General features: G+C 55.8%; 7 protein-coding genes across 7 annotated transcripts; 2 read left to right on the top strand and 5 right to left on the bottom strand.

The window, feature by feature from the left end:
• Nucleotides 1-601: 601 nt before the first annotated feature.
• On the bottom strand, nucleotides 602-1260 carry BBK36DRAFT_1120088 (cornichon; the record flags this gene model as incomplete). Its single annotated transcript, XM_024890658.1, has 4 exons — nucleotides 602-694; nucleotides 759-825; nucleotides 896-1051; nucleotides 1157-1260. 4 exons carry the CDS (start codon nucleotides 1258-1260, stop codon nucleotides 602-604), a joined length of 420 nt encoding a protein of 139 aa, XP_024749230.1.
• An 840-nt stretch (nucleotides 1261-2100) lies between these two features.
• Nucleotides 2101-4002, bottom strand: BBK36DRAFT_1132224 (methionine aminopeptidase). The gene is made up of 6 exons (XM_024892026.1): nucleotides 3848-4002; nucleotides 3328-3726; nucleotides 2705-3251; nucleotides 2513-2630; nucleotides 2384-2485; nucleotides 2101-2264 (listed from the first exon to the last, which is right to left on the bottom strand). The coding sequence occupies exons 1-4, from the start codon at nucleotides 3989-3991 to the stop codon at nucleotides 2515-2517; spliced, it is 1206 nt and encodes a 401-aa protein (XP_024749229.1). The 5' UTR covers nucleotides 3992-4002; the 3' UTR covers nucleotides 2101-2264; nucleotides 2384-2485; nucleotides 2513-2514.
• An 862-nt stretch (nucleotides 4003-4864) lies between these two features.
• BBK36DRAFT_1121373 (FAD/NAD(P)-binding domain-containing protein) lies at nucleotides 4865-6849 on the top strand (the record flags this gene model as incomplete). Its single annotated transcript, XM_024890818.1, has 4 exons — nucleotides 4865-4973; nucleotides 5264-5481; nucleotides 5557-5982; nucleotides 6067-6849. The coding sequence occupies 4 exons, from the start codon at nucleotides 4865-4867 to the stop codon at nucleotides 6847-6849; spliced, it is 1536 nt and encodes a 511-aa protein (XP_024749228.1).
• Nucleotides 6850-7661: 812 nt separating this feature from the next.
• On the top strand, nucleotides 7662-8169 carry BBK36DRAFT_1203094 (ribosomal protein S8; the record flags this gene model as incomplete). The annotated part of the gene is made up of 1 exon (XM_024897249.1): nucleotides 7662-8169. A coding segment is annotated over one exon (505 nt), but the record flags the coding sequence as incomplete, so codon positions are not given.
• Nucleotides 8170-8845: 676 nt separating this feature from the next.
• BBK36DRAFT_1207610 (hypothetical protein) lies at nucleotides 8846-11088 on the bottom strand (the record flags this gene model as incomplete). The annotated part of the gene is made up of 5 exons (XM_024897423.1): nucleotides 8846-9774; nucleotides 9815-9892; nucleotides 9935-10669; nucleotides 10825-10905; nucleotides 11016-11088. 5 exons carry the CDS (start codon nucleotides 11086-11088, stop codon nucleotides 8846-8848), a joined length of 1896 nt encoding a protein of 631 aa, XP_024749226.1.
• Nucleotides 11089-13901: 2813 nt separating this feature from the next.
• On the bottom strand, nucleotides 13902-16480 carry BBK36DRAFT_1120407 (translation elongation factor G; the record flags this gene model as incomplete). The annotated part of the gene is made up of 4 exons (XM_024890692.1): nucleotides 13902-13956; nucleotides 14015-16041; nucleotides 16120-16231; nucleotides 16308-16480. 4 exons carry the CDS (start codon nucleotides 16478-16480, stop codon nucleotides 13902-13904), a joined length of 2367 nt encoding a protein of 788 aa, XP_024749225.1.
• Nucleotides 16481-16769: 289 nt separating this feature from the next.
• On the bottom strand, nucleotides 16770-18861 carry BBK36DRAFT_1135580 (acid protease). Its single transcript, XM_024892694.1, is given in 7 exon segments — nucleotides 16770-16846; nucleotides 16905-16951; nucleotides 16963-18143; nucleotides 18206-18550; nucleotides 18562-18587; nucleotides 18634-18764; nucleotides 18826-18861. The coding sequence occupies 2 exon segments, from the start codon at nucleotides 18513-18515 to the stop codon at nucleotides 16984-16986; spliced, it is 1470 nt and encodes a 489-aa protein (XP_024749224.1). The 5' UTR covers nucleotides 18516-18550; nucleotides 18562-18587; nucleotides 18634-18764; nucleotides 18826-18861; the 3' UTR covers nucleotides 16770-16846; nucleotides 16905-16951; nucleotides 16963-16983.
• Nucleotides 18862-19258: the final 397 nt, after the last annotated feature.

The raw sequence follows: 19258 nt of genomic DNA, 5'->3' as shown, positions 1-19258 counted from the left end.
CTGAACATTGGTGGACGTTGATGCTGAGGCATCGCCGACCCTTGTGAGCCTCGTTGATATGCAGCAAACTAAAGTGAAATCAAAATCAAACAACCAAGTCACCTACAAAAGCAAAGCAGGTGTAAGAAAGCGGAAGTGCGTTGCATGATGATCATACTTCTTTACAATTAATGGTATTGGTCATTCCAGCTAAATCATCATCCTCCTCACATTCAAGTGTCATCATTACTCCAACCCTGCCCGACCCAACAGCGTCCGCCCTCCTAAGAGAAAAGACGAAGCTGCCATATCCCACGTTGCGAAATCCCTCTCTCCTAGGAGAAAAGGTCGCGCTCTCGGTATGGAGCTCCAAGCGCCAGTATGCCACCAGACACTGTGCTAAAAACTGCTGTCGAAGCCGCTCCCCCAGTCATCCACGCCATCAATACATGAGCTCCATCGTAGCGTAAATCTAGTCATAATCGATGCTTGTCCATGGTCCCATAGTCGTCTTGCCCTACCGGCGCTCCCTCGTCAGAGTTGCCGTGTTTCGTTGTATCGGCCCTGCCAGAGAAATTGGTGTGATGGGTTAGGGTAGTTTCGCCGTCCAATTCGACATCGTTTACGAAGACTCGTCACGGATGAGGGCGACGATCATGCTGTAGAGGTAGAAGAAGAACATGATCAGGTGGAAGGCCAGCTTGATGAACGACTCCTGTTGCAGTTTGTCAGCGACGTGCTCGGCGGAGTCGAATATCCTGCGCTCATAAATGACGAACCTTCTTGTGAACATTGAGCTTTCGGAAGATCTCGGTGGCGTCAAGGAGGTGGGTGTTGTCCACGATCCTAGTGGTTGTAGGTTAGAAAGACACGTGTTCCGGTTACGGTAAAATCCAGCTTTTCGAGAGCGGCTCACTTCTTAATGTTGTATCCGAGGAGAGGCAGGTTGAGAACAAGCGCAACCCAGTACCCGTTGATGAGGAACAAAAAGGTAAGGAAGCCATGGACGGCAGCTTCGGGGATGATGTAGGCGTTGAGGCGGTTGCAGAGATCGATGGGGTTGATGTAGTCACTACCAAAGGGCTCAAGTTAGTTATACGCTCGGGGACGGCGCTGCGGAGGATGCGTTGAGCGCGCATGTGCCAGCTGCCGGGGCTGTCTCGGGGAGGCGTCGTACCATTCGAGGTCGCTGTACATAATGGTGAAGAAGACCTGCAGGAAGAGGTTGACAGCGTTGATCAACACCGCCAACAGGAACAGCCACGCTTCTCCAGACATCATGACGTGTGTTTCCGAGACGAGGAGCTAGGTGGACAGCAAGAGGTGCGAGGACGACGAGGCGAGGCGAAAGATGCAGCAGCTGCGGCGGCGGCAGAGGCAGAAGCGCAGCAGGATCGTGAGGAGGGAGAGAGAAAGGTGCTTTCTGTCGACTGCTTTCGCTATCGGTAGCGGGTTGGGCGTTGCTCAAGCTTCCGTCACGAGCTTCGACTTTGCGGCGCGGCGTGGCAGCGAGGGAGGGGAACTGGCTGATATTAGTGGGGGTTGTTTGGAGAGAGAAAAAAAGCTTGCGCTCGGAGCTGCGGGCCGGTGGCTGGCGGGATATAGATTACCAGGTAGAATCGGTGAGGGCGCGAAACCCAAAGGGAAGATGCGAGGTGGCCTGAAAACAAATAGTCGGTAGATGAAGGAGCTGGAGAAGAGGTATGGAGGGGGGCAGTTTGTGGGCGGGACTTGACGAGAGGCAATTGGGAGGAGCGAAAACCTGGACAGCTGGTCAAGCTGCCTGGTTCCAGCTGTTTCTTGTTCTTGTTAGTGGCGATGACTCTGGGGAGAGAGATTTTGGGGTCCTGGACCTGTGCTGTGGCCAACCACTGCCGTCCGAATCTGCGCTCGGTGGGGAAGATGAGCGCTGTTTCGCGAGCGCCAGCGGGTTTGGGTTGGGGGTACCGAACTGAGGGCAGGGGGGATGTAACTGTACCTTGTCGAACAGAGAAGAGCTGAGAGGCCTCGATGGACTCCGAACCAGGAACCAGATAAGCTTAATAGAGGGAACACTTCAGGTGGGTGTCGGTATGATGACCGTCATCTGTATGAGGCTGTCCTCACGTTGATAGAAGACACATATCTGTTCGTCTGCTGCTGTCAGCCGCATCTGCATATCCCACTGCAGCACAGAGACACAGCAGCAGATTTTCATGTGAGTTCACTGACGCAAGGGCAACGCGCAACCCCGCAGGTACAGGTACTCGACGTCTCTTATCTCGAGGTAACCCAAGCTCAACTGCCTGCTGTAAGACATCATCAGTGCATAAGTACCTAGGATGAGCTCTGCTTGTCCTACAAACAGCTTCAATATCCCACCCATCTTAACCTTTCACATGTCAACCATAATCAACGGCAAATGACAACAGCGGCTCTATTCGCTCGCTCACCCAACGACGCCAACACCCAAAGCATCGCCCAACGCTACATAACCGTGGTATCAAATCACTTGGTCAGAGCCATCCATTTTCTTCCAGTTTTGCAAACAAATCTTCAAGCCGCCACCCCGTCCACCTTCTTCTCCGGCATGGGAACCGGTCCTCCGGGCGAATCGGGCGTCCGTGCCGTCAGAATCTCGCAGCCGTCCTCCGTGACGAGAAGAGTGTGCTCTGCAATCACCGATTAGTGCCTTGTCTCACAACGTCCACGCTCAAAGCACCAGGCTGGGGATTTTAGAACATACCAAACTGGGCTGTTCGCTTGCCGTCAATGGTTGTGCTCGTCCAGTTGTCGGGCCACGTAATGTCCCTGTACTTGCCCAGCGCAACCATGGGCTCAATGGTAAAGGTCATTCCGGGCTTGCACTCGCCGACGGCCTTGTTCTTGGCGTAGTGCGGCACGTTGGGCGGGCAGTGGAAGAGCTTTCCGACGCCGTGGCCGCAGTACGTCCGGATGACGCTGCAATCCCTCTGCTTGGCGACCTTTTCGATAATGTTGCCAAACTCTCGTATCAGGACGCCGGGCTTGACGGCCTTGATGGCCTCGTCGAGGGAGTCGCGTGCCGCCTCCACCACCCTGACGCTGTCGGGGTCGGCCTTGGCCCTGTCGCCAATGTAGTAGGTCTCGTTGAGATCGGCGTGGTATCCGCCGTGGTATAAGCTGATGTCGATGTTGAGGATGTCGCCGTCGAGCAGCACCCGCTGGTCAGGGATGCCGTGGCAGATGACCTCGTTGACGGATGTGCAGCAGGATTTGGGGAAGTGGTTGTAGTTCAGAGGTGAGGGATACGACTGGATTGCCAAAGCAGAGTCAGCGCCACAAAGTCATCATGCCATGCCCTCACATTACAAGGTCCCCGCCACTCACCTCGCGCTCTATGCAAGCCTTGTGGACAAGCTCATCGATGTAGTCGGTGGTAACGCCGGGCTTGGCCGCGGCCGCGGCAAGGTCGAGCACCTCGCGCGCCAGCCTGCACACCTTGCGCATGGCGGCAATGCCCTTGGCATCGTGGATGTCGATCTTGTTGCGGTTGATGAGGGACCGGCTGTACTTGGGGTCGCCGTCCTGCCACCAGGTGGGATGAGGGATCGACTTGGGCACGGTACGGTGCTCGGACAGCGGATAGACAGGGCGCAGCGGGCCGGCGAAGGGGAAGCTCGGGAAGGGGTTGTAGTATCCGGTGACTGCATCTGGTGAGATTGCTTTCGGTGCAACGAAGTGGTGGAGGAGATTACTTTGCGTCTTGTGCATGCTCTTGTGCTCGCCCTGTCCCGCGGGTCAGTCCGTGCCTCTGCGAACTGGTTCCTTTCTCTTTTCCTCGCTTCTTTATATCCCATTTCAAGACGTTGTGCTGGATTCAACACGACAAAGATCTTGTTGTACGTACCCAGTTCCTCTTGAAGCACTCCTGCGAACAGAAGAAGCTGTCCTTGATGCCTAGCTTCAAGCATGTCGGGCACTGCAGCGCGCCGGCGTCATTGCCACAGTCCGAGCCCAGACACTTCTTTTTGGCGGGGGGTTCTGATGCCATCTTGAGCGACTAGAAGCACAAACAAATAGATGATAACGGCACGTATGAAGACAACGAGTGGCACAAAAGCGACTCCAAAAGTGATGCTCTGGAGGGATGCAGATGCTATTGCAGGGGTGGATTAGATATCAAGCCATAAAAAAAAATAACGTGCGATAGGGACCGATACGGGAAAAGGGCTGGCAAATTCCGATCCGTTAAAGGCGTACATGTACCTGGTACCTCTGCAGCCGCCGCGTCCCAAGTCCTTAGTACCTTAGTTGGCTGGCTCGGTCCCTTCAGGTTTCTGTAACGCAGAAGCCGGGCGTGGCAGAGGGGCAATTAAAACTGTGGCGGAAAGCCGTTTTGGGCTTCTGCTGCAGAAACTTTTTCTTTCGCCCTGCCAAAGGTTCCGAGGACATGGGTGGAAATCGCCTTTCTTTTTTTTCTCGATAAAATCCGGCCATCCAATGCTTTTCTCCCACTAATAAACAAAATCATACGGCAGCCCTGAGGCTGATTACAATACAGTGCTAAAGAAAATAGGACGCAACCGCTAAAAGAAGTTCTCGCCAATGATACAGAGAGCACAACAAAGTGTGGCTTTTGCTGGACTGTGGCCTTGCGCAGCGTCTTAGTAGCATGATGTGATCAGGACTCATTTGTAACAGCACGGCTAAGGTATTACTCGTGCTCTCTTAGCATGAATTTGCTGCTACGGAGACGCGGGTTTTATACTACCATGTGTTATGCCAACATGTTTTCGCCCCCTTTGGCCCGAAATGCTAGAATCATCTCTTATATAGCTCCCAGAGCTCCCGATCCTGTCCCTTTCTTACCCTCTCATGGCCATAAATTCGCTGGAGCTTTGAACAAGCAACCCCCCTAATGGCCATGGCGGACACTAAGATTGTCGTCGTCGGCGCTGGCCCCGTCGGGTCTCTGGCAGCGCTATATGCCGCCAAGAGAGGATACCAGGTCGAGGTCTATGAGTTGCGGCCGGGTGAGTGAAGCTATATTTTTTTTTTCTGCGTTTTGAATGTGTATGAGGTGGTGAGGTGAGCCCGACGCCTCCGAACTCGGTCTGACTCTGTTGTTGTCACTCATACCATATTTTTTTTTATTTTTTTTTCACTATTGTGCTTCTCTATGTATTAGAAGATCTTTGGATTCATTTCCAGGTTGTCAACGACACAGTATTGTTGTCCTCTGCGTTTCTCATCTTCAGGAGCTTTCCCCTGTCTTGCCAAAATGGTTGTCAACTCGCTCCGCTGACACGCGCCCGCAACGCAGACCTTCGCGATCCGAGCATCGTGCCGCTCAACTTTACAAAGTCCATCAACCTGGCCCTGTCCGAACGGGGCATCAATGCCATGAAACAGTCTGGCGAGCCGGCGCTCGTCGACCATGTCATGTCTGCGACGATCCCCATGCGAGGGCGCATGATTCACGGCCAGTCGCCGGATGGCAGCTTGTATGAGCACTCTCAGAACTACGATGTAAATGGAAGGGTAAGTCTCTCTTCTTTTCACAGTCAAAGTATGTATGTTGGGTTTTGAGATGTTTATATCAACGAAATTGCATAGGCCATCAATGCGATTGACCGGGGCAGCCTCAACGCACGTCTGTTAGACATCCTAGACGCCCTGCCCAACGTCAAGCTCTTCTTCAACCACAAGCTCACGGGCGCCGACTTCAAGGCCAACAAGGCCTGGCTCGAGGCCCGCGACAAGGACGTTGCCGCCAACGGCCGCCCCAGGGAGATTGAAATCACCTTTGACCTCATGATTGGAGCCGACGGCGCGCACTCGGCCGTCCGCTACCACCTGATGAAGTACACGAGGATGGACTACCAGCAGGAGTACATCGACACGCTGTGGTGCGAGTTCCATCTGCCACCCCGTGTCGTGGGAGAGGACGAGAGGGACCCCAATGCCAAGTTCCGCATATCGCCGAATCACCTGCACATCTGGCCCGGCAAGGACTTTATGTTCATTGCCATCCCGAGCATGGTAAGCAGCTTTCGTCTTTTGTCTGCTTATAAATGCGACTTTCATATCACCGCGGGTTACTAATGTGTGTGTGTGTGTGTCCAGGACGGCTCATTCACATGCACCCTCTTCATCCCCAGCGCCGACATCGCCGAGCTGGAGCGGGATCCCTCCACGGTGCCGGCCTTCTTCGACAAGCACTTCCCCGGGGTGACGGCCCTGATCCCGGGATCAGACCTCATCAAGTCGTTCACGACAAACCCTCACCTGCCGCTCATCAGCCTCAAGTGCAAGCCCTACCACCACGGCTCCTCGGGCGTCATCGTCGGCGACGCGGCCCACGCCATGGTGCCCTTTTACGGGCAGGGTATGAACGCCGGCATGGAGGACGTCCGCATCCTCTTCTCCATCCTCGACAAGCACGCCAGCCTCGGCGCGGAGACCAACAAACCGGACAATGACGACGACGACGACGGCGAGCTCGTCGACTCCGCCGCCACGGCCGCCTTCCAGCGAGGCCTCGCGCTGGCCGAGTACTCGGCCGTCCGCGCCGAGGACGCCTACGCCATCAACAACCTGGCGCTGCAAAACTACGTCGAGATGCGCTCCGGCGTGCTGTCCCGGCGGTACCGGCTGCGCAAGTTCCTCGAGGAGCTGATGAGCGTGCACTTCCCCTCGTTTGGCTGGCAGACCAAGTACTCGCGCGTCAGCTTCGGCAACGAAGGCTACGCCGACGTCGTGCGCAAGAGCGAGCGCCAGGGCCAGCTGCTGGTGCGGAGCTTCGTCGCGCTCGTGTCGAGCCCTGTGGTGTTGACGGCGCTGGTGCTGGCGTATAGGCGGCGTGCATCGGTCTTTTCGCTCGTGGGCAGGCTTTTCGGTTGGAAGTGATTACCGATAGAAGTTCCCAACTTGGCGAGAAGATTTCCTAGCAGTCTGATTTCCTCATTGATGCTATTCAGGAGCTGGTGTGTGTCTGGAACACGGCACTTTTCATCTCGATAGGCTCAACGGATCTCAAGGCAGTGTTAGATCATGTAACATGGGATGTCCTGGTGGAGCGGGTTATTTTGCACAAAAGTTGTAGAACTGGGTTCATACGGGCGGCGTCGTGATGTAATAAGCGGAAATCTGTATGTATAAATCAAAGCTCCAATCATCAAGTCAATATTCAAGCCAAACAAAAGCAAGACAGAACTGCTGTGCAAACCATTTCAAATCCCGCCGGTCTCGTCAGTTGACTCTGTTCAAGAGAAATAGGTAGAGTGGTGTTGCCACATTTAGTCTGGCAGACCGGCTTAGTCATCCCCCTCCAAATTTTTGACAACCGCATTCCTCTTAGATCCAAAGCACCGCCATATCGACAACAATCGCGACAATCTCGAACCAAGAACTTTTTTCCCACGGCCTGTTCAATTCCACGAACCCCAGCACCAGGCGCATCCTTTCCGAGAGCGAATTGGGGGCCACAGACGAACATTTGCAGCCAGGCGATTGGGCCGGTAGGAGTTGTATCACCCAGCCAATGCGCTGTAGCTGTAAGTCAACCTCGCAAAACCGCAAACCTCAAAACCACCATCCCAACCTCAAACTAAAAACAACCAACCCAATCCGCAGGAGGATACACACACACACACCTTCGAAACCCTCGAAACCGCCACCACAGTCTCTTCTACCCCTTCCGCAACAAACAAAACCGCAGCCATGCCCTCCATCCTCAACATAGCACACATGTGCTCCCACCTCCAAAACGCATCCAAAGCCCGCCTGGGCCTGACGTCCGTCCCCTCCAACAAGTACAACCTCCACCTCGCCCTCGCCCTCCACCGCTCCGGCTTCTTCTCCTCCGTCTACCGCTCCCCGGGCACCCGCCCGCCCACGCCCGAGCAGATGGTGTCCCAGGTCCCCGAGCCCGTCACCTCCGCCACCGTCGCCCAGATGCGCATCTGGCTCGGGCTCAAGTACTGGGACGGCAAGCCCGTGCTGTCCAAGGCCCAGGTCATCAGCAAGCCCTCGCGGCAGCTCACCGTCGACGTCGACGAGCTCGGCCGCTTGACGAGGGGCTTTCCGACCAAGCTAAAGGGCGGCGTCGTGCAGGGCTTGGGCGTGGGCGAGTGCATGTTTGTGTCTACGTCGAGGGGGGTGCTTGAGGCGAGGGAGGCGTTGGCGAGGAAGGTTGGGGGCGTGCTCATGTGCCGGGTGTCATGATTGACAAAGCTCAAATCATAAATATGAATACGTGAAATGGGGAAGAGAAAAGGAAAGGGAAAAGGAGAGGATACCTAGAGCAAAGCGGTGGGGGAGAGGAAGTGCGCTGAGAACGGCTTCACCTTGTCGTGATTATGTATGTATATATATCGTGTATCTCACAAAGGAGAGTGTGTTAGGGACTGAGCAATAGAGGAGGGGAAAAAGTACATCTTCCTGTAAGAATAGGTATAGTAGATTCAATTACAAGCAAATAAGCATAATCAACAAGTCCGAGGAATTCTGTTACCTCCTCGACGATAGTCGGCAAAAAAAGAACAAAAAGCGCAGATATACATGCGTAACACTCCCAAACGCCCCCCCAGGAAAAACAACAAAGGAACAGATGAAAATGACAAAGCAAAAAAACAAGCAAAGTATCACCAGTGGTCGCTATAAACAAAGGTATCTAAGGTATCTTGATGAACTACTAACATCTCCCCTTTTCGACAGAGGGCCACAGGAGGGGGGCCTGCCCAGTATTACATAGACAATCGGGTGTGGGTTCGATATAAATCATAGGTAAGGGGAACAAAAACAGGAAAAAGTATGTCTCCGCCTAGTCAAACTGACAACGCCATCCATGACCTAACAAACACCAAACTGCTATTATTATTTTTCCATTGATTAGAGTCGTTGGTTATGAAGATGCTTGGGGGGCGACCTCGTCTGCCTTATCAGTCGTCTCGGAGGCAACGGGCTCGGCCGCGGGCTCAACAACCTCCTCCGCCTTGGCCTCCTCGGTGGCCTCAGCGGCCGCCTCGACAGGGGCAGCCTCAGCTTCAACCACAGGCGCAGCAGCCTCAGCAGCGGCCTCAGGGGCGGGCTGAGTGAGCTCGGCCTCCTCAGCAATGGCAACCACTTCCTCAACAGTCTCGGCGTTGGCAGCTTCGACAGCCGCCTCCTCCACTGGGAGAGGCTCGGGCTCCGCAGGCTGCGCAGGGGCAGCCTCCTCCTGAGCCGCGGGCTTGACAGGCTCCTCAACGGCTTCCTCCTTGGGCCTAATGACCAGCTTCTCCTCGGACTGCGTGGGCGAGGGAGACTTCTGAGAAGCCGCCTTCTTAGGTGAGGACTTCTTCTTGGTGGGACTGCCCCCGTAGTTGCTGTGATCGGTTCCGCCGGATGTCGCGGTGCCGGCAGTAGAGGGCCGGGAGCCAGATTTCTTGGGAGGCGTAGTTGGCTCGGCCGTCTTGCTAGACGAGGCTGCGGTAGGTCGCATCATGCGGGCCAGGAAGCCTTCGTCAACCTCCTTTGCCTTCTTGGGCGCTTCACGGGCAGGCTTGGCGGGCGGCGGCCCGATGCTGGGTCGAGATCGCGTGGCCTGCTTGGCTGGGCGAGCGGTGGAAGTTGACGAGTGTGCGCTCTGCCGGCTGGTGGACTGTCGTGAACTACCTGCCGATCTCGACTGAGTCGATCCGGTTGCCGCACCGGTCTTGGAGCCGGAAGCAGCAGTGGGAGCCGTAAGAGAAGCGGGCAGGGTGACCGGCTTAGTAGGCGATTTGGTTCTCGGCTTCACGATAGCATCGGCAGACTTGCTGGGCAGCGTCTTCTTGGCAGCAGTCGTGGTAGCTGCTCCAGTGCGAGACTTTGCGGCTGAGGCTGGTCTCACGGTGGAAGACGACCTCACAGCGGAAGTTGACCTCGCAGCGGCAGACGATCTGGCAACAGCCGTAGCGGAAGATGCTCTCTTGACGTTGGAAGCTTCGGCCGTCCTCTGCAAAGGCCTAACGCTCGCTCTCCGGGAGGAGTCGGTAGCGGCCTTGGTAGCAGTAGCCGGGTTCAGCTTTGGCAGCCGCCGCCTTGGGAGCGGCAGCCGTCTTTGTAGCTGCAGTCTTGGTGGTGGTGGTCGTAGCCTTGGTTGCTGCGGGTTTCGCCGCGGTCCTGGTGGCGGCCGGCTTCGTCGTCGTCTTGGCCGTCTTCTGAGCAGCATTTTCGGTGCTGCTAGCAGAGGGGGCAGTCTCCTTTGGCGCAGGCTTCTCAGGTTCGGGTTTCGTCGTAGGTGCAGATGTGGACACGGGCTCGGGCGCAGGCTTCGGTTCAGACTTGGGTTCAAGCTTAGGTGCAGGCTTAGGTTCGGGCTCGGTCTTGGTGACGGTCGGGTCGGCCGGCGACAGCATGCCGGTAGGCGTCTCCTCGTCGACGACCTTGTCCGGGTTGTGGCTGGGCTTGTCGGTGACGGCTCCCTGCTGCTCCTGCTGGAACTCTAGGGAGGCCCGGGCGGATCGCGCCGAGATGCCAGACATGGCGGAGTTGAGGCTGGCGAGAAAGGCGGGCGACAGGGGCGACTTCTCGCTCTTGGGCGTCTTGGGGAGCTCGCGGTCGATGTCGAGGCTGGGGCGGGCGGACGAGTCTCGCGATGCGGAGCTGCCTTCCCTGACGAGGCCGATGACGCCGTTGCGCTCGACGGCAACGAAGCTGGTTCGCACCTTATTGATGACCGGCCTGGGGGAGCCGCCGCTGCGAGCTAGTGGCGGAAAGAAGAGCGAGTTAGCGTTTCTCGAACCCTCGACAGCTCCGGCCGGGTCGTCCGCTCTTGTCTCTGTCTGGCTGCCGTGCCCATGGCGGGCAGTGAATATGGAGGGAGGGGAGGTAAGAAAGCAAGCGGACATTGGGACTAACAGCTACAGGAGCAGCTGAGCAGCGTCTGGGCTGGACAACAACAGGCAGCTTGCGGCTTCTTCATGGGCACATAGTGGAAGGCTGGACAGGAGGAGCAGAGACAAGGCAGACGGCGGAAATCATCAGCACACACTGAGGGCATTGTTTACCTCCTGGGGTTGGAGACGGGCTTGAGACACCAAGGGATCTACCTCTATCTTCGTCCGCTGGGCTCGCGTCCCCTTTGTTCTCGAACATGGCTCGCAGGTTCTTGACCGCGCTCATGGTGAAAGACGGGTCCGCGTCCGCGGAGGCTCTGGGGAGACGGGTGTGCGCGCGCAATCGACACTGGAGGCTTGTGGGAAGACCATCCGCGAGGGGAGTTGAGGAGAGAGGAAGGATAAAAAGTAAAGGTATAAACTGCTGCCAGCGTAGCAGCAGCTCTCGCAAGGTCGGGGAGATCACGAACAAAATAGAGGCTAAGGTGGGAAAAAGGGAGGCAGGATGCAAGGCCGGTACCTCGGGGGGTACATGTCGCACAAGTACCAGCGTCCGGGGCTCCATCTCCATATGGCGCGACACGGGTCGAATGGGATCAGGGGTTGCGCTTCCTGGCCAGGGATCGGTGTACTGCAATCCAGACCAAAGTGATGAAGTGGCCTCTTCTTTAGCTGCTGTCGCTGGTGTACACGTTCAAACGACACATGCGCCGCTGATACAACTGCCGCAGTGCCTGTTTGCTGCTGCTCATTGTCCGTGTTCCAGCTTGTCTCACTTTGAGGGCATCGTGAAGCCGCGATACCTGGGGCCCCAGGTAGACCCGGCACCGCTTCCAGGTACCTCGGCAAAACAGCCTCAACACGAAAGGACACGCAATTTAGGTGCATGCATGCAGCATAACGTCGATTCTGCACCCGTTTCTTCACCAATTGCTGCTTCTGCATGCGCAGCTCGTCCCAATCACACGTCGCCGTCCGTCAACCCACAGCACCAAGACGCGCCTCTGCGCCTTGGGAGCGTGAGCGTGAGAGCGCGCCACGCTGCGAATAGAACAAATGCGCCACCCGTCACACAGGGCGCGTTGTGTAAATGAGGCTCGGATGGGCCGATCCGCCCACGCCGCGAGTAGCAGCTCCGGCTTGTCAAGCTTATCAATGCCTACTGATTGAGGTTCCCCAGGCGGTGATTGGCGTCAGAAGCCGTGGGATGTCTGTTCCAAGGTTTCCATTGACCTTCCGCAAGGAGCAGCTCCAGTGCTGTGCTGCCGTCTACAGGTGCTGCCGTAGTGCTGGTACTACTAACAAATACTTGCGGGACCACCAATCCCGGCACCCGACTTTGATATCGAAGCAGCTCTTGCTTGTCCTGCCAGATTATGCGCTGCTGACTGTCTGAATTGTGCCATTTCTGTCGGAAGGATTGCGATAATGCTATATATATATTATTCTACTTCGCAGCATGTCAGGAACCAAAGGTCATACAAAGCAGGTCGTGTAATGCCTTAGTACTCATCATCTGCAGCGCTGATTGGCCAGCCAGCGAAATGGTTGCCAGACTGGTCTTGCTGGGTAATCTCCTGGTTCGTGGCTTTTATGCCAGACGTGAGCGAAACAAAGAGGCAATATTAACCTCTCTACATACCTTGGTTCATTTCGGCTTTTAGGCGTTCCATGACGTGATGAAAGGTATCCTCGACGCGCTCAAAGCACGAGTCGTCCTGCTCTCGGGGTACTACTTATCGTCAAGGTCACAGCGAGACTAAACCCGTCTGGTGCTTTCCAGCTCGTTTCCCGTTACCACAAGGCATCTCTTGTCACATTGGCGAGATCCCTTCTCCGAACACTAATACGAAGTTGACGGGCACCCCTTGCATTGAGAGGGGGGGCCATGACCATCACCTTGTTTCCTACCACGAGATGTCATAAGGTATGGAGAGCAGACATCGTGTGCATCTTTACTACTACTGGCACAATGAGTGGGTAATGATGCCCTCTCTTCCTCCCATGCGGCATCACTCGCATAACCAGCACATAGTCAAGGGGTCCAAGCTGAAGCACGTCCCCCATACTGATCCCCTCTCTCACCCTTATTGCCCTACTGGCTACCTACTACGTACAGCTTTTCTCTTTCTGAAGTATTACTGTTACCAATTCTGTCACTATCCCATGCGTAGGTATTGAATGGCTGGGTAAGATGAACTCCATAGTAGTATCAAAGTGACACAGCTCGCTGAACGCAGTCCACAACCATACATACCCTCCCCATCTGGGCATGAATCGACGAAAGTGAGACCCCTCAAGGGTCAAGCGGAAGTGCCCGTCCTTTATTTCCTTTTTTCTTTTGTCTTACTTGTTGCTTTTTATCCACTATAATGAGACAAGGCACCCCTGACCCGTTCAAGAGAAACAAGCGAGAGGACTAAAGCTGCTCGCGGGCAGACAAGCGAATGAGGGAAGACGGGAACTAAAAAGGGCTCGGGGGGCATGCGTGTTCGTATTGCTCGACAACTCCGAACAAAATTGAACCTCGTACGTGTGGTACAATTGAGAGGGGGTAGTACTTCATATTAGGTACTGTTGATTTCCATCTCGTTCTTTCTCAGCCTTGTCGTTGTGAGATGAGATGGATCTTGTTTGTTTCGGCGACGAAGCATATACTAGGAGGGCCTGGCTTGCACGAGACGGGGGTTCAACTCACAGTTTCGCATGCTGTTTTGAGACCTCAGTCCGATTTCTTTGGTCAATTTTCATTTTCCATACTACATCTACTCGTACATGCAGGTCTATCCATCTGGATCCAATGCTACTTGTCCCTGGTAAAACAGCGACATCTTTGCTTTTTTGTATATCCTTGAACCCTTTTTGTTACTCCCAAACGTACCTCGTTGGGCACGTGGACGACTTGTTCTAGCTGTTCTAGCTGTTCTAGAAATCACAACTAGACCAGTCGCATTGCATGCTCTCCATCCATATGTGTACACCATATAAAGGACGTATTCACAGGGGTTATTCGTACAAGGCAGCCTGGTCCATCGAGACAAAGCAATAATGGCATCACTTGTCCGGGAGACTGCGTTTCAATCAACCAGCCGCGAGAGCTTATTTGGTTCGCTTGGCCTCGAGCTCGGCTTGGTACTTGGCGACCAGTTCCTTTCTATCAATGGTATTAGTAAAAAATGCAAGTCGATACAAGTCAAACAAAAGAAACTTACTGCAAGTGAGGAGGAGCGGGCGCATAGTGGCTAAACTCCATGCTGAACTCGCCCTTGCCCTGCGTGGCCGCGCGCAGCTGCGAGCTGAAGCCAAACATGGCGTTCAGGCTGCAGTCGCAGATGAGCGTGAAATCCTCGCTGCCAATCTCCGTGTCGTGGATGGTGGCGTTGCGCTTGTTCATCAGCATGAGGATGTTGCCCTGGAACTCGTTGGGCGCGGTAATGGTCGTCTTCATCAGCGGCTCGAGGACCTGGCCGCCCGCCTCGGGGAAGGCCTTGCGGAAGGCCATCTGCGTGGCCAGGTTGAAGGCGTAGTCGGAGGAATCGGTGACGTGGGTCTGGCCGTCGTTGATGATCATCTTAGAGCCGATGACGCGATGGCCCAGCAGGGGGCCCTTTTCGCAGGCAATCTCGAAACCCTTGGCGCAGGCGGACAGGAACTTGTCGGGGATGTGCCCGCCGACGACCTGGCTCTCGTAGTGGTTCTCCTCGGGCTTGTCGTTGGGCTCGATGTAGCCGGCCACGCGGGCAAAGTCGCCGGGGCCGCCGCTCTGGCGCTTGAGCAGGTAGTCGAAGTCGGCGCGGCGGGAGATGGTCTCGCGGTAGGCGACGCGGGGCTGGCCCGTGACGCACTCCGTCTTGTACTCGCGCTTCAGGCGCTCGACGTAGACTTCGAGGTGCAGCTCGCCCATGCCGGAGATGATGGTCTCTTCGCTCTCGGCGTCGACGTGGACGCGGAAGGTCGGGTCCTCGCGCTGGAATCGGTTCATCGCCTTGCTGAAATTGTCGGCGTCGCCGGTGCGCTTCGGCTTGATGGACAGGGACATGACGGCGTCGGGGACGAACATGGAAGACATGGTGTAGGGGAGACCGCCGTCGGTAAAGGTATCGCCGGAGGCACAGTCGACGCCGAACACAGCGCAGATCTCACCGGCACCGACCTCGTTGACATCCTCCATCTCGTTGGAGTGCATGCGGACGATGCGGGGGATGCGCACCTTCTTGTCGGTTCGCGAGTTGTACAGGTAGGTGCCCTTGCTCAGCGTTCCCTGGTAGACACGGATGTAGGTAAGTTGGCCATAGTTGTTCTCCTCGAGCTTGAATGCCAGTCCGACAAAGGGAAGCGAGTTGTAGGGGACCAGCGCAACCGTCTCTTCACCCTTGGACTTGTCCAGAGCCGTGTTTTCGATCTGACCAGGGTTGGGCAGATAGTCGCAGACGGCATCGAGCATGGGCTGGATACCCTTATCGGCCAGGGCAGAGCCCATCATGACGGGAGTGAACTTGCGGGCAATGGTAGCGCGGCGGATGGCAGCCTTGATCTGTTCGTTGGTGGGCGTCTGCTCTTCGAGGTACAGCTCGGCAATCTCGTCGTCGACGTCGGCCAGCTTCTCAATCAAGAACTGGCGCTTCTCGGCGGCAAGCTCTTGAAGATTGGCCGGGACCTGGTCGGCAACGCGAACCTTGGTACCACGGGGCCCCTCAAAGTACATGGCCTTCATCTCGATAATGTCGACGACGCCCTCAAACTCATCCTCGGTGCCGATGGGGATCTGGATGGCGGCCGCGGGGATCTTGAGCTTGGTGTTGATCTGCTCAACGGCCTTCCAGGGGTTGGCACCCATGCGGTCCATCTTGTTGACGAAGGAAATCCGGGGAACATCGTAGCGTTTCATCTGGCGATCGACAGTAATCGTCTGCGACTGGACACCGCTGACGGCGCAGAGAATCATGACGGCGCCGTCGAGCACGCGCAGAGCACGCTCGACCTCGATGGTGAAGTCGATGTGGCCGGGGGTGTCGATCAGGTTGATGTGGTACTCTTCTTCCTTTCCGTCTACCGTCTTCTTCCAGTCGCAGAATGTAGCCGCAGACTGAATGGTGATGCCTTTTTCCCGTTCCAGTTCCATAGAGTCCATCTTGGCGCCGACGGCATCTTTGCCGCGGACCTCGTGGATTGCCTTGATTCGACCAGTGTAGAAGAGAACCCGTTCCGTTACCGTAGTTTTGCCACTGTCAATGTGCGCCTGTGCATTCAAATTCTCGTTAGGATTCTTCCTCTATTTTCCAGCTATGAGAGCATGCAGGGGTCAGTCGTCTCGTACCGCGATACCAATGTTTCGAACTCGTGCGAGGCGCTGAACCTCCTCGGGCGAGAGATTGGCGGCCACAGAGTCGGCAGTGAGGCTGGCAGCGTCATTTTGCGCCTTTTTCAAACTGTCGATACTCTCATCGTCAGTAATCAGTCCAAGCACTTCTGGTAAACACAAAAGCCGTGATCGGTGGTCCTCACGCTTCCTGCGCAGCATTCAACCGCAGCGCCGATGCGCCAAACGCCCGCCGCTGGCTCTGCGCGGCCAAGGGAACAACAGCAGCCTGGAAGTTGCGAGCTCCGGAAGACGCCGCCGTCTGGACATCTGCAAACAGATGGCAGCTAAGCCATCTGAACGTCCCAAATGCCCTCATCGTGTGAGCTTGTCCACGGGCAAAGTGGGTGGGTTTGACGCTCGAGGATCGATCATCCCGCTCTAAGACATGGTTGAAACTTTTTTTTTTTAGTCTATCGGGGTCCCTCCAATTGGTTCGCCGCCTCACGTGCGGCATGAATCGGACCACTACGGAACATCTACAGTGATGGAAATGTCGCAGCCACGCAAATTCCCTCGCAAACATGAGAGTTCTCTTAGAAATTGCGAGGAATGATATTTTGTTACATATATAATGCAGTCTGCAGGTCTATGTGCATCTGTACAAAGTGTCCGAGGTATCTGAACGCTCCTTTTCAGCGAATGTCCTGGAAACCCACCCAAACTCCAGCGAATGCCTGCTAGTTATGCGAAAGCGAGAGACAGAAGGGAAGAAAGACAAGGAAACAAAATCCCATAAAATACCAATGCGCCTGTTATACCCCAGTTCAACAGTTCGTTAAAGAGCACTCATACGGTTGAGAAAACACACGGTGTGCACAATTACAGCCACCCAATGCCAAACATGGCGCCTCCGAGCAGAGTGTAGCAGATGGTCATGCCGACAACAGCCACTCCAGGGCCAGAGAAGACGCCCGTGAACGAAGCAACGTTCTCGTCGTCACCATCCCGGAAGCCACTGGCAGCAGACAGCCCGGACTGCGTCGACGAGGAATGGCCAGTGTTGCTCTGGTTCGGAGCCGCCGTGGCAGACGGAATGGGGGCGCCGCTGCTCGCAAAGGCGACGACGTTGGTCCTGGTGGAGTTGAAGTTGGTGGGTGCAATGCCAATCTGGTTGTTGACCAGGTCGTAGACGACGAACGCGGAGCGGAGGAACGTGTCGCCCAGCAGGAAAGGAGCGCCGGTCGTGTTCTGGATGCCAAACTCGCAGATTGACTGGCCCTTGTTGGGACCAGACGAGAACTGAGGCGCGGGTCCGCCGCTGAAGAGGTCGAGGACGAGTTCGGACAAGGTGACGTTGATCGTAGGCCCATCGGCGCCAGCAAAGGTGAAGGAGAAGAAGCCTTGTTGGTTGCCCACGGAGCAGGGGACGACGGCCAGGCCGAGCTCGCCGCTGAATTCGGCTCCCACTTCGTTCCACGCCTGCTCGGCCATGTCCTGTGGCAGATAGGTCAGGGTAGTTCCAGAGTCCAGGACGGCGATCAGCGTATCCTCGCTTGTGGAGAGAGTGTCGGTTCCGCTGGGGCTCGAAGCCTGCACCGAGTACAAGTTGACGGCAAACTCGGTAAAGGTGTTGCCGCCATTGGGGGAGATGATGTCGATGCTGGTCAAGTCGCCGTGGTACTTTTCCGTGTCGATGCCGCCAAACAGGATGGAACCCGTGTTGGCGTCCAGGTCGTTGAGCCACAGGCTAAAGGCCACGCTGTTGATGAGCTTCTCCTGCTGCAGGACGATGGGGAGGTTCGGGTAGGTGGATCGAGTCGTGCTGACAGAGGCCTCGTCGTTCATGTAGCCCACGCCTATCAGGCCGTTGGGGATCGATGAGCTCAGGCCGAGACCCATGGTGAGATTCCTGACGGTCACGCCGTTGATCTGGAAGTTGTCCTGGAAGTAGTCGCCTTTGGACGAGGAGCCGTCGACGTATGTGATGTCAAACAGGCCTTGGCCGACATCATTAAAGGTATCGGAGTCATCCGGGTTGACTAGAGGAGCGTGATGGTCAGTTGAGCTGCGGAGGACAAGGACAGAGAGGGCTTTGGCTTACAGCTTCCAAATTGGCATCCGGGATTCCGCTGTGTGACCTGAGTGCAGATGGCAGACGATGAAGACGGGACCCAGACGTCGCTACTGCCTGTGTCGAGCTGCAGCGTGATGTTCTGGCCAGGACTTCCAACCTGGACGTTGATAAAGTATCCGCCCTGGACCCTTTGGTTGGACAGAGTGCCGGTGAGGGTGTCGTCTCGGCGGTTGAGCCTCGGCGGCGCGTTGCGCTTCTCGATATCGAACTGGACGACTTGCGCCTGGGCTGCAGAGGCCAGGGCGACGCCCGCAACGGCCAGGGGCGAGGCTCTCATGGCGCAGGGCTACTGGTCTATATCAGGTAGGTAGGTATGTAGACAATGGTAGAGCGATCTACAATTTTGTGTTCTACAATGTCGACGGCCTCTTTGTAGGGGTTTTCGGTCAGGAAAGGGGGATGGATCGCCGCGCGTCTTGCTGTAGAGCTGGGTGAAGACGTATAGGACAACGGATAGGAGAGAATGTCAACAAGATAGGTAGTTTGTACAAAAGACAGGGCGTTATGAACAGGTACCCCAGGAAAGCAGCTCAAGAGAAAGATGCAACAACAGCAAAGCAGCAGCAGAAACAGAGCAGAGCAGAAGACGCCGCGCTCCACAGGGCCCCAGGACGCTGTTATAAGGGATCACCAACGCAACGCTGATGAGAACGGATGCGGCTGTGAAATCAAATGAGACGTCTGGTCACAGCCTCTGAAACCGCAGGGGAGGCTTCGTCATTAGCGCCCAAAAACCGATGCTGTCAGTGGGGACAAGCGCCGGCAAACGGGGATAGATGCCGATTTCCGTGGGCAGCTTACGACGCCGAAGCCTCATCGCAGCTCCAGAGAAGGCTCTTGTTCTTTGATTCTGTCATTGTTTTTTTTGTCGTGATGCATCTCTTTGTCCGCCGGCGCATTCGTCTGTCCGCCTCCGTTGAAGCCACACTGTCTAACATGGCACGACTCGAGAGCTGAAGGCCCTCTCAGTGTAAGTCCGCAGGTGAGATTCAGTCACGAGAGGCTCAAGACGAACGGCGC

The sequence above is a fragment of the Trichoderma citrinoviride genome, assembly GCF_003025115.1.
Source record: "Trichoderma citrinoviride strain TUCIM 6016 unplaced genomic scaffold BBK36scaffold_8, whole genome shotgun sequence".
In the NCBI taxonomy this organism is placed as follows: Eukaryota; Fungi; Ascomycota; class Sordariomycetes; order Hypocreales; family Hypocreaceae; genus Trichoderma; species Trichoderma citrinoviride.
Note: the sequence above shows the minus strand (reverse complement) of the source record. Positions and strands in the feature narration are given on the sequence as shown.